At 37.0% G+C, this 13,928-nt stretch overlaps 1 protein-coding gene across 8 annotated transcripts in view; it reads left to right on the top strand.

Annotated features, from left to right (window-relative positions):
- Window positions 1-13,928, top strand: part of CEP192 (centrosomal protein 192) — a 131,179-nt gene that overhangs the window by 14,315 nt on the left and 102,936 nt on the right. For all 8 annotated transcript variants that reach the window (XM_024580151.3, XM_045187728.2, XM_045187729.2 and 5 more), the window contains 5 exons: window positions 3,050-3,102; window positions 7,867-7,987; window positions 10,983-11,131; window positions 12,428-12,572; window positions 13,216-13,349. In XM_024580151.3, coding sequence (XP_024435919.2) covers window positions 3,050-3,102; window positions 7,867-7,987; window positions 10,983-11,131; window positions 12,428-12,572; window positions 13,216-13,349 — 602 coding nt within the window. The remainder of the gene's footprint in view (window positions 1-3,049; window positions 3,103-7,866; window positions 7,988-10,982; window positions 11,132-12,427; window positions 12,573-13,215; window positions 13,350-13,928) is intronic.

The raw sequence follows: 13,928 nt of genomic DNA, 5'->3' as shown, positions 1-13,928 counted from the left end.
ACAACACTGATAACCACAGCACACTTTATGTTCAAGACAAGGAGGCTGATTTTAATATACCTTTTACATTTCTCTTTACTAAATAATTTATATTCTTATTAACAGTCATTTTGTTCCTAAACTTATTTTTATAAGAATTATAAATTCTAAAAATATTTTTTCTAAGATAACAAAATTGAGAACTTTGGAATTACATGAAAAATTGCTTTAAATTAGATCTGGAGGAGAAACTACAAAAATGTGAGGAAAATTCTACAGGGCTTCTCCTGTCAGATTGCTTTTAAGTATTCTACATTCTCTTTTTCAAAGAAATAAAGACTAGAATCTGAAAAGTATGTATATGCTTATGTAACAAAGATGCCATATATCTCCAAACTGATTCAGTACTCAAAAGGCCTTGCTTAAGCTGTATTATAAGACTGATGAATGAATGCACATTTATATATTTATGTTAAAAAAATTGAAGGAAGTTTGTATTTCTTTCTGGAAAATGTCAAATATGTATGAAAGTAGAATAGTACTATTAACTTTTCACATTCATAAGCAATAGAAGAAAAAATAGATAAATTGGACTTCATCAAAATTGAACTTTTGTGCTTCAAAAGACACTATCAAGACAGTGAAAAGGAAACCATAATTCGGGAGGAAATATATGAAAATCTTATATGTGTTAAGGGACTAGCATTCAAAATATATAAAGAAGTCTTACAACTCAATAAAAAGACAACCCAATACTGTGTGTCAATGGGCAAAGGATTTCAATAAACATTTCTGTAAAGAAGTTGTACAAATGGCCAATAAACATGGAAATGATGCTCAACATCTTTAGTCATCAGGAATATTCAAATCAAAATCATGAGGTACTATTTTGCACCTACTAGATTAGCTATAATCAAAAAGATGGACAATAGCAAGTGTTGGTGAGGGTATGGAGAAACTGAAACCCTCATCCATTGCTGGTGGGAATATAAAATGGTATAGCTGCTGTGAAAATACTGGGTTGGCCAAAAAGTCCATTTAGTTTTTTCCGTAAAATAGAAGATACATTTTTCATTTTCATCAATAACTTTATACATTTGGATATTTCAAGTTAATGTCGGCTATCTCCCTCTATTGGCTTCTAGTGGGTAGAGGCCAGGGGTGCTGCTAAACATCTTGCAATGCATAAGACAGCCCCAGAGCAAAGAATTATTTGGCCAAAATGTCAATAGTTACTAAGAAAGTTTGCAAACCACTTGTGACACATTCAGTCAGCCATAGTACCTTCTCCATATTGCAAAAATCTTTTTTTGCGTCTGTTGCATTTTTACCTTTTTTTTGAGATGATAAGTATAATATGTAAAAAATGTTGTATCTCTTTCATCTTCAATATTAAAATGACTGCACAAAAATTCACCAGTTTTGATGCTTTTCTTTTTTAAATACATGCTGATAAGACAGCTGTCACAATAGAATCTAACAAAATTGTTTCAAATGAAGTTAAAGACAGCGAAGTTCTACTAGCGCCATTGTGTGAACTTTTCGGCCAACCCAATAGCTAGACAGTTTTTTCAAACATAAAACATAACATTACCATGTATGTGATTCAGGAATTCTAGTCCTAAGTACATACCCAAGAGAAATGAAAATATGTGTTCATACAGAAACTTTTACATGACTGTTCATAGCAGCATTAGTCACAATAGCCAAAAGTAGAAACAACTTAAATCTCCATTAAATGATGAGTGTATAAACAAAATAGTCTATGTCCATGCAATGGTTAGTAATCAGCCATAAAAAGGAGTGAAGTATTAATAAGTGCTCTATTATGGATGGATCTTGGAAACATTATGCTAAGTGAAAGAAGACAGACACGAAGGGTCACATGTTGTAGAATTCTGTTTATCCATAGGTAAATGTGTGGATACATAATAGGAAAATTGATACAGAATGCAGATTAGTGGTTTCTAGAGTCTGGGGGAAGGGAGAATGGGGATTTACTACTAATGGGTATAGTGTTTTTCCAGAGTAATCACACTATTTTAGAATTAGAGTAAATATGATTGCACAACTTTGTGAATATACTAAAAATACTAAATTTTACACTTTCAGAGGGTGATTTTATGATCTATAGATTTTTTATCAGTTAAAAACGCCCGCATCCCTATCCCACAGTTTCAGTTAGTATGAGATTTTGTTATACTTGATTCATCTCTTCTGGTTTTTTATTACTTTTTTCTTATGTTATTTAAAAATTCCAAACATTTTATTCCTGTATAGTTCAGTGTGCATCTCTGAAAATATGGACATTTTCTTCCATAACCACATGCTGTCAAGACCACTAACAAACTTAATTTTTTTATTATCACATAGTATTCTAGTTCATATTCAATTTATTAATCAGCTTGTTTGGTTGAATTTGGATTCAAGAAAGGTTATGTTATGTTACATTTGTTGTTATGTCTCTTAAGTCAGTGCCTTGTTGAAATAGGCTAGGTCATTCACCCTGTAGATTGTCCCAGTATTTGGATTCTATTGCTTACTCATGGGTGTCATTTTTCTTGCTTTTCTCTTCCCCATACCCTCTATAAAGCAGAAGCTAGCTTTAAATGTTGATTAGATTCATATTAAATTATTTGGACATGTGTATAATTTTTTTAAAAGATTTTATTTTCAGAGAGAGGTGAAGGGAGGGAGAAAGTGAGGAAGAGAAACATGGATGTGTGAGATATATCAATTGGTTGCCTCTCGCACACTCGCAACTGCGGACCCGGCCCGCAACCCAGGCATGTGCCCTGACTGGGAGTCAAACTAGCAACCTTTTGGTTCGCAGGCCAGCGCTCAATCCACTGAGCCATACCAGCCAGATCTAATTTTGTATACTTCCCATTCTAGTAGTTTTCTAACTTAACTGACCAATGATGGGTTCCAGAGCATCATTTATATGTGCTGTGTTCTATTTAAAGGGAAAAGTGTTTAGTTCATTAATTTGCTATTTTTAGATACTGTTGGCTATTTGGTTGAGAAAATAACTTGGTCTTTCAGTTTTTATTTTTGTTTTTTTGAATAGACTCATCTGTTGATGTTTGTTTACGATCATGGATGAATAATAAGGAGAACAAGGTAACTTTTATATGTTTGTTACCAATTTCTGGAGTTATTAGGAGAGTGAAAGTTCCTATTTCGCATATATAAATGCTAAGTAGTACTGATAATAGAAGTCTTCTACTTGTGAATAGGAAATCCTAGGTACTGCTTCAAGTAACTAGGAAGTAGTTGCTGGTCCAGGGACTGTGTATTCCTGGGCTTCTTGTCTCATCAGGATTGGCTGTCCCTCTCCTTGCTGGTTCCCTCTAGAATGTTGGCTCCATGAGGGTAAGGAGTCCTAATTGTTTTGTTTAGGTATCCTGAGTGTGTGGCACATAGTTGGCACATACTCAATAATTTGTCGTATGATAGGGAAGCTGTCTTTATTTGTAGGCAACCCAAGCCCACACTCTTAACATCCGTGATAAAAAAGAAGAGCATGATCTTTCTTTGGGGTAAATTAAAAGCAAAAAAGAGAAGACAACTCTAATGAGCTCATTTGGGCCATATGTCTTTCCCTATGTATACCACTGAGCCAAGAGGTGGGTCGAGGTAAAGCACTCTGATTTATGAGATGGACTGTATGTTTACTTCTCTGTCTGTGTGTATGTGAGCATCAGTGTCTGTATGTGCACAGATAGAGGATATGACTGGTAACCCTACTAGGACCACATGAAGTGAAAAGATGTGGGCTCCCCAAATGAAGGGGAAGCAATTGAGCAGTTAAACAGTTTATGTCCAACACAAACAAACTGGGATTTTAGGCCTATTGTGTCTTATTTATGCAACTTGTTTATAAAATATAAGCTAAGTATTTTTAAAGCTTATAAAGAAGTTGCAATTTTTGTTTTACTTTAAGAATTTTTAAGATAGTTTTTATATAATGATTATAAGAGAGTTCAAAGTAAGAGTTATTTCTCTATGCCAGGGGTTGGCAAATGTAGCTCATTGTCCAAATCTAATTTGCTGCCTGTTTTTTGCAAAGTTCTATAGGGACACAGCCACACTCATTAATTTCTGTATTGTTCATGGCTCTTAACACCTGAGTTGAAAAGTTGTGACAGAGACTATGCTGACAAACCTGAAGTATTTACTATTTGTCCCTTTACAGAAACTGTTTGGTGACCTCTGCTCCATAAGCTTGCTCCCTGTATGTCACCACTAGTAACTTTGAAGTATGAGATGTGCTTTTGATACGAAGTTCAGGTGTAGTCAAATTGAAATTGAGTTAGAAAGCATGATTTCTTTGAACATTTAGAAAAATATGGTTTCTAAAGAGAGAACATAACTTTTCCCTTTAAAAGGTAATTCATTTGCTTAGTGTTTAAAGAACTGGCTTCCTGAAAACATTAGAAATCATTGATAATAAAAGAGAGGGACCAGAAAACTGGAAAGCAGCAAAACAAGTATGGAAATATGAGATATTGATAAAAGAGGTTGAAGAAGTGAGAGAAGAAGGAAAATAAATATTTAAAAACCTAGACTCAAGGGAGTCACTATTGGATTTCACTTTTGATTTAGCTTTAACTGTCCTGGTATCCAAGAGACTAAAAGAAATATGTTTTGATAGGTCTCATCATCTAAACCACAGGTGGCAAACACAAGGCCCATGGGCCGAATCCGGCCCTCCACCTTGTTTTATCTGGCCTGGCACCTTCTTTCTACCTGTTGGCAGTGCCGACCTCTTATTTAACTGTTAAGGAGTACTGTAGTTACATTTATACTGTCCTAAAATTACATTTGGCCCTTTAAAGGCAACTACGGGGCTGATGTGACCCTCAGTGAAAATGAGTTGGACACCCCTGATCTAAACTGTTAAGAACTACACCACTTAGCAGAATAAGGGTGTTTTCCATGGTCTTTAGTTCAGTGGGCCCATATGTAAAGTAACAAGCATGGCCGAGTGGACAGAGTTCTCAGTAGCATCCATAACCAAAAAAGGCGGAGGTTTTACATGTTGATTTTCCTCTTCCTCATACAGATTTTCCCTAATTTTTTATTATAAAATATTCCAACACACAGAGCCTATATTCCACAACAGTAGCCTCTGGTACCCCTGGTGCCTTAGATCTTTATGAGCTTATGTGGTGTGCATTATTGCAGGACCGCCCTCTACAAGTGTGCAGTTGCATGGAGAACCCATGTTTTTAATCTTAAAAATTAGTGTGCATTTTGCAATCTAATTCTTAAATTGGTATTGTTTGATAAATAATATGATTGTGAAATAAAATTGACACTTAGAAGGAAATATTACATTGTATTCTGAGCCTGAATGTACTTAGGGGTACATGGTCCCTGGGTTGAAGGACAGAGAAACCTTGTTTCATTGTAGGTTGCTGAGTCCAACTTTGCTATTATTTTCACTTCCTGTTGCAAGCCTGTGTTGCTGAAATTCAGTTATATATTAGTATACCAGCTATATTACTAGCATGTGCATGTTTTGAGATACTAAATTTTAAGGATGTCTTATTGGGTGGGTCATGGGAGGAAGGTGACATTGGGGTAGGAAAAAAGGTACTTTTTAAATTATATTTTATTGATTATGCTGTTATAGTTGTCCTGATTTTTCCCCCTTTACCACATGCTACCCAGCACTCCCCACCCCCTCAGGCAATCCCCCCACCATTGTTGATGACCACGGGTCATGCCTACAAGTTCTTTGGCTACTCCATTTCCTATACTGTATTTTATATCCCCAGGGCTATTCTGTAACAACCTATTTGTACTTCTTAATGCCCTCATCTCTTCACCCATTCTCCCCCTCCTCCCTCCCATCTGGCAACTTTCTAGTAACTAACTTCTTTTCTCCTGGTTTTAGGATTCTCTTTTTATCTTTAACCTTTGGCCTTTTAATAATGATGTGTCTTGGAATGGGCCTCTTTGCATCCATCATAATTGGGACTCTTGGTGCTTCCTGGAGTTTCATGTCTATTTCCTTTACCAAATTAGGGAAGTTTTCTTTCACTACTTTTTCAGATAGATTTCCAGTTTCTTGTTCTTTCTCTTCTCCTTCTAGTACCTCTTAAATTTGTCCTAAAGGCTATTTATACTATCCTCATTTTGGGGGATTCTTTTTTCTTGTTGTTCTGCATGGTTGGTTTTTTTGGCTCCTAGTGTTCCAAATCATTGATTTGATTCTCAGCTTCATCCATTCTACTGTTGTTTCCCTGTTAATTGTTCCTTATTTCAATTAGTGTATCTTTTGCTTCTGAGTGGGTCTTTTTTTATGCTGTTGAGGTACTCACTAAGTTCCTTGAGCATCCTTATAACTAGTGCTTTGAACTCTGCACCTGATAGATTGCTTATCTCCATTTTATTTAGCTCTCTTTCTGGACTTCTGATCTTTTCTTTCATTTGGGCCATGTTTTTTGTCCCTTCATTTTGGCAGCCTTACTGTGTTTGTTTCTATGTATCAGGTGGAGCTGCTTTGACTCCATGTTTTGGTAGTGTGTCCTAATGTAGTAGCTGTCCTGTAGGGTCCAGTGGCACAGTTTTCCCTATCACGTAAACTGGGTACTTGAGGTGTGCTTTATGTGTGGGCTGAGTACACCCTCCTCTTGTAGTTGAGCATTGGTTGCTGTTGGCAGGTAAATGGGAGGGATTTACTCAGACCAGTCAGCTGCAAGCATTGGCTGTGACCAGTGATGACCAACCTCTGCCCGCTGTGGAGGATCATCTGTGCAGGGGCAAGGTGGTGGTGCTCTGACGTGGTCTGTAGCTGTCCACTGGGTGCATTGCATCCTGGGATTTCCTGGGTAGTATAGTCTCAGGTCTGCTCCCACCTGTGTTTTGCCTGGTGCACCCTGCCTGAGCTGTAAAGCAATCTGAGATGGCTGCTACTTGTGCTGGGCTAGGAGACTCTCAGGGGAAGCCAAGCTGTGACTCTAATCTGGCTGCCACTAGGTCTTACTGAGGCCAGCTGTTGCTTGTTTGGTAGGATTAGGAGCCAAGACCAGCCATTCTTATGGAAAAGCAGCTTCGGTGGGCCTGTAAGTGGGGTAGAGCCTTTGTGGATCTCCAGGATGGGTCAGACACTGTTAGGCAAGTTGATGGAGTCCCAGATATGGCACCAGCCTATAGACTGTAGGGGTGGGGGAGGGGGGCAGAGGCTCAGCAAACGGACAATGTCCTCTGCTCACCCTGATGCCAGAAACTTCAGTCTTTCCCTTTACACCACTGCTGCCCTTCAAGCAGCCACCCCAGTGCTGGAGCTCAGAGGGAGCGGGTCTGAATAGGTGAGTCCATGTGTGGGTTCCCCAAGAGGAACTGCTGAGGGCTCCTGCAGCCTCCTTCACTGACTCAATCCCTGCTGGTTTTCAGAGACAGAAGTTGTGGGGACTTATCTTCTTGGCACTGGAATCCTGGGCTAGGAAGTTGGTGTGGGACTGGGACTCCTCGCTCCTGAGCTGTCTGTCCTGAATTTTTATCCAGTTGGGCGTAGGGCTAGCCTATTCTGCTTCTGCACCCTTCCTACCAGTCTGGATGGATGTGGTTTCTTCAATTCCATACTTGACAGACTTCCATTCAAGTTCATTTCTGATGTTCCTGAGTTATGGTTGTTCTGTATTTTAGTGTAATTTTGATGTGGTTGTGCAAAGAGGTGAGCCATGTCTGCCTATGTTTCCGTCTTTACTGGAATCCCCAGAAGAAAGTTATTAATGCATGCAAAACAACTAGGCCTTCATTGCCTAAATTGTGAATTACAGATACTGAGCACATTGGCAGTCCTTTTTGCAGCCTTGTGCTATGGTGTTCAAAGCAATGACTATACTTTTCTTACATGTGCTTTATTTCTTATAGATTGCTCATCTTGATGCTGGAAAACATTTTGAAGACAAGAATCCAAGCAATGATTTAAGCCATGCTAGTTTAATAGAAAATGAGAAACTTATGTCACTTACAAGCTTAGAAGATTCTTCTGGTACTGTAAAGTAATTTATGTTTTCCTAGCCCTTACCTTGCCATTTCGTGTCTTCCTGCTTCTTGATTGCAATAGTTTTTATGCCAGCTTTTTGTTTTTTTGCCTTCTCCTTTACTTCTTACCCACCAGCACTCAAATGGCCACTTCTGTTAAGTGATGGAATTTTTAAAACATTTCTATGTATCAATCTTGATAGGCTTATCCCGAGTTTATTATAATAAGGGTACAAAGTAGTAGCCCTAGGTTCCCCTCAGTATAAAGCACTATGTTGAGAAATTGGGCGAACCATGAAATATTTAGTCTCTGCTTTCTAAAAGACCTGCCAAGTAAGAAAAGAGATGCATAGCTAAACATCCACTGTGCTATGCATATCTCAGCAGTACAATTTGTGCATAAACCATGGAAGGATGACTAATTCTGATTGAAGAAAATAACTGTGAAGCTTTACTGAAAGAGGATACAGTTTTTCCTCTTGAAAAGGCTGTGAAAGTCTTAACGTAGATACGGGAAGAGAAATACATTTCAGGAAGCAGGAACAACTTCAGCAAAAAGCACTATGGGGTAGGGGGACATATAGACCATGTTTGGGAAATAGCCAGTGGTTTGGTGTGGTTGGTTTACAGTACTTATAGGAGTCTGAATTTGGGAATAATCCAGAAAAGTAGTCTGGGATCAAATTACTCATGACTTTGAAGGCCAGGCTGATGGGCTGAGTGTAATCAATAGAAACTAAATTCAGGACAGTTTTTGCTATTACAGTTTTTAGATATTTTTGAATGGTTGAGTTGTGAATAAGGAATTGTTGACCTGAATTTTTACAGATACTTGTTTTAGTAGGCTAAAGTCTTAGAGGTAAAATAACTAAGTCAAATCTTGTGAGCATTTTTAAGGCTCTTAATGTTGATTGCAAGATTCTCTTGAAAAGGCAGTGATAACTTATAATACCATTACTAGTGATTAAGTGTTGTAGTTTTATTTGTCCCTGCGGCTGTTTGTTAAAATATTAAAAAATCACTGCTCCCGACCCCCCCCAAAAAAACCCCCCAAAAACCAAACCAAACAAAACTGCCAGTATTGTTTTATTTATTTATTTGTAACTTTCTGGTTTGGGTAGAGGTTGAATATTTTTAATCATACCTATTAGTGTTCAAAACTTTGATGTCTTATTTTTCCTTAATTCTTAAGATCAGATATTGTTTGACGTTTCACTTTACACTTAATTAATTCACCTTTTTTACTTTTATGATGGGCTTATCTATCCTTTTTTGAGTTACCCATTTGCCACTCCATTTTCATTTTCCTTTTTAAAAAAATTTTATTGATTATGCTGTTACAGTTGTCTTGATTTTTTCCCTCTTTGCCCCCCTCCACCCAGTACCCGCCACTCCCTCAGGCAGTCATCCAACAATTGTTCATGTACATGGGTTGTGCGTATAAGTTCTTTGGCTACTCCATGTCCTGCACTGTACTTTACATCCTTATGGCTATTCCATAACTACCAATTTGTACTTCTTAATCCCCCCACCTCTTCACCCATTCCCCCTCTCCCCACTCCCATATGAGAACCATCTTGTAACTAACTTCTTTTCTCTTGGTGCTTTTAAGAGTCTCTCTTTATCTTTAACATTTGGCCTTTTAATTATGATGTGTCTTGGGCCACTTCATTTTCTGAATAATCTACCTTTTTCCTAATGATCCTTAATGCCACATTTATTATACCCTAAGTTATGGTGCATGCCAGGATTTATTTCTGTGTTACCCTATCAAAGAAAGTCAAATATTTTATGAAGTCTGTCCAGAAAGTATCCAGCTACGTGCTATGAAAAACAGAGACATTTATTGAAGAAGATAAAAGACACAAGAAACACTGTACATAGGACAGTGATGTCCCAGTCCCCTTCAAAGTAGGCACCTTGTGACCTCACACAGTTCTCCCAATCACCATTATTTGCCCTGTCGTATTTTCCTGAATCTCATCGATGGTCTGAAATATCATCCCTTTCAAAGGTGATTTTAGTTTTGGGAAAAGCCAGAAGTCGCAGGGCACCAAATCTGGGCTGTAGGGAGGCTGAGCTATCTGAGTGATTTGATGTTTTACCACAAAGCTCTGCACGAGATGTGATGCGTGAGTGGGCATGTTGTTGTGATGAAGCTGCCAATCACCATTTGCCCATAGCGTTGGCCTTCTGAATCATCAGAATAGTTTCCACAGAGGAATGTTCCAGCTTAAAGCAAAATTTGATGCAGATTCGTTGCTGTACTTGCTCAGTCTCTTGAATGCAATAGTCATACAATATATATACTCATTGGTGCCTAGTGCCCCCACTGACTAGTACAATTAAGTTGTCATTGTTCACACATGCACATTCCAGTCCACTGTCTGTGGCTGCGAGGTTACATCGATGTTACACAAACTGTTTTTGTCATATTAACAAAGGCTGGACTTTTTCTGGACAGACCTCATATAAACACACAATAAAATATTCAGCCATAAAAAAAAAGAATCAAATCTTGCCATTAACAACAACATGGATGGAGCTTGAGGGCATTGTGCTAAGTGAAATAAGTCATTCTGCAGAGGAAAAAGCAAAATTTGAATCAGGTTTGTGGTTGTACTCGCTCAGTAGTTTTGAATGCTATAGCTACACAGTATACATGCTCATTCATCAGCATCAACCACCCCCACCAACTACTACAGTGAAGTTGTTGTTATTAATGCATGCGCATTCCAGTCCACTGTCTTTGGCTGCCAGGTTCTATCGATGTCACGCAAACTGTTCTTGTTATATTAACAATGGCTGGAGTTTTTCTGACCAACCTTGTATATTGGAATGCTTATAATAATTCATAGGCTGAAATTATAAGTTTTTTCCTGTCAAATGTTAAAACAAAATCACATAAACCATTGACTTACATGTCTTATCAACCTTTTGATTAAATTATAGTTAAATCACTACTTTAAAGCCTGTTCTGTTTTTCCTCCATTTACTAATAGGTGGTGATATTGATGATGAAGAGTTTTATGATGATCATTTGGAGGCTTATTTTGAGAAACTGGCAATTCCAGGAATGATATATGAAGACCAAGAAGGACAGGAACTTCCAGAAAAGGATTTTAAGTTACCTGTAGGTGATTCTAGTCAGGTATGTTCCATTTGTTATGGATTTTCAGAAATTCAACATTAGAAAGTTATTAGTGGTCTCTTTGGATATTAACATGGAACTTAGGCTTTTGTTTTCTTTGGACTCTTTTTCCCTTATGTAAACTGATGATGAACACCTTATCTGCTTTCTCTTACCTCTTCATTCACATACAGAAAAATTAGAATAGTACAGTGAACATCTATATACCCCACATCTAGATTAACTGATTGTTAATATTTTTGCCATCTTTGCATTTTATTTGTTCCCCCATAAGTGCTTTATTCCTGAATCATTTGAAAGTAAGTTGCAGATAGTATCACATTTTACCCTAGTACTTCAGCATTTATCTCCTGTGAATAAGAACACTTTCCTACAGAATTTCAATTGTTATCTAACTTTGACACAGTAATTTAAATTAATATACAGACTGTATTCAAATTTACTTAGTTGTCTCCAAAATGTTCTCTACTTTTATTGTTTTCTGATCCAGATTTAATCAAAATTACACTTGCATTTAGTTGTCATGTCTCTGTTCTTTCAGTTTGGAGTAGTTCTTTCAGGTCATTAAACTATTTTTTATACTCATCCGAGGACATGCTTATTGATTTTACACAGAAGGAAATGGAGGGAGAGAAATTTCCATGTGAGAGAGAGACAGTGATTGGCTGTGTCTTCTGCATGCTCTGACTGAAGACCAAACTCTCAACCTAGGCATGTGCCCTGACCAGAATCTAACCTATGACCTTTCAGTTATGGAAGATGCTCCAACCAACCGAGCCACACTGGCCAGGGCCATTAATCTATTTTGTAAAATCTAGACCCGTTGTTCGGTAAAATGACCCGATTTTCCTTCTGATTGTACTAAATTTGGCAAGAAGTCAAATTAAACATTTTTTTAATAAACAGATTAAGATTAAACGTGGGTGATGTTCTGTGCATCTCGTAGCATCTCTCAGGACATATTTAAGTCTGTTTGTCCCAATATTGGTGAAGCCTTGTCTGCTTATCTTGGTTAATATGTTGGCCACATATCTCCTTGTGAAGGTGCCTTCCCCCCGCTTTGTTATCAGTAAGTCATTTGGGGGATGATAGATGAAGGTCACGTGGACATTGTGATTCCTGAACAATCCTTTATGAACTGGTTTTAGTATCATTGCTGAAGCCTCCTAGAAACAATTTTTACGTTGGTGGTTACATTATCGGGTATTCTATAAAGAAGATATGTTCTCCCCATATTTTACCCGTCAAATGCTTTTAACTTTAAAAATTCATAAAGCTAAGATACTCTTTCAACAGGCAAATGAAAACGGTAGTTTAAACTGTAAATCTCAGTCAGAAAATAACAGCTCTCTGGTTTCCCATGGCTCACACTCTTCAAGAAATTCTGAAACAACTCACAAAGAGTCTGAGGAAGGCCATGTTTTTTGTTTACCTGCAATCAGTAAGTATTGATATAATTCCTTTGTTCTTAAATTCTACTTTTCATTTTTGCAAAAATACTCATTTTTTTGGTATGATTTAATATGTATTAACCCTTTTGTTCCCCCAAATCCTGACAGTCTAAATAAAACTTTTCAGAGTGCTTTTTTTTCTATATTATAAGAGAAAATTCATTTAGAAAGTGGGAGAAGTGAGCCAGCTGGGTTGCGTAGGCTCAAGAAACAAGTTTCAGAGGCAGAAGAAGGTGCCCTTGGGGCTTAGGAGAAAGGCAAAGTAATGTGCCTGAGGGAAGAAGAAAGGCACAGGAGGGCTCCCGAAAGGTAGAGTGCTCTCTAAAGAGCTTTTTGATAATACCTGAGTACATTGGTATTAGAAATCATGTAGTCTGTATTTCTTGGTTGTGTATTATGAATATGCTCTATTCAGATGCTTGAGAATTAGAAATGAATTCTCTGTATGTTAGCAGTTTAGCACAATTACTGTTGCCTTATATTGTTGATTATTTTCTATCATGCCAATTGCTATATTTGTCATGTGAATGTTAAGTATTAGGTTTATATAAAATGAATTGAATAGCATAAAACAGTTATTACATTAGATTACTGAAACTGACTTTGCTTTATTATTATTTTTATATATTTTAGGTAATTCTGTAGGTAATGGAAATAGTAGAAGGCATGTAGATGGTGTGTTACCATTTTCCTCTAATACTTTGAGAATTGAAAAAGAGAAAGAAAATGCAGAAAGTTTGAAGGGTACTGTTTTGCATTGTGACAAAGTAAGTTTATTTGCATTTTCTTTAAATTTTTTTATGCAAAGATAAAGTCTTCATATAATAGTATTTTTATTTATTTTTAAATAACTTTTTAATTAATTGACAAACAGTATTATATAAGTTTCAGATGTACAGCTGTGATTTGACATTTATATACACTATGAGTGATAATCCCAATAAATCTAGTACCCATCTAGCACCATATATACTTAAAACAGTATTATTGACTATATTCCTCATGTCATACTTTACATCCCCGTGGCTATTTTGTAACTACCAATTTATGCTTCTTAATCTATTCACCTTTTCACTCCTACCCCCAGCCCCCCTTTACTCTGGCAACTATCAAACTGTTCTCTGTATCTATGAGTCTGTTCCTGTTTTGTTTGTTCATTTATTTTGTTCTTTAGATTTTGCATATAAATGAAATCATATGGTATTTGTCTTTTTCTGACTTAACTCACTTCACATGATACCTTCCAGGTCCATTGTGCTGTTATAAATGGTAAGATTTCATTCTTTTTTATGGCTGAGTAATATTACATTGTATATATGTACCACTTCTTTATCCATTTGTCTGTT

The sequence above is a fragment of the Desmodus rotundus genome, chromosome 10 (genome assembly GCF_022682495.2).
Source record: "Desmodus rotundus isolate HL8 chromosome 10, HLdesRot8A.1, whole genome shotgun sequence".
Classification (NCBI taxonomy): domain Eukaryota; kingdom Metazoa; phylum Chordata; class Mammalia; order Chiroptera; family Phyllostomidae; genus Desmodus; species Desmodus rotundus.
Note: the sequence above shows the minus strand (reverse complement) of the source record. Positions and strands in the feature narration are given on the sequence as shown.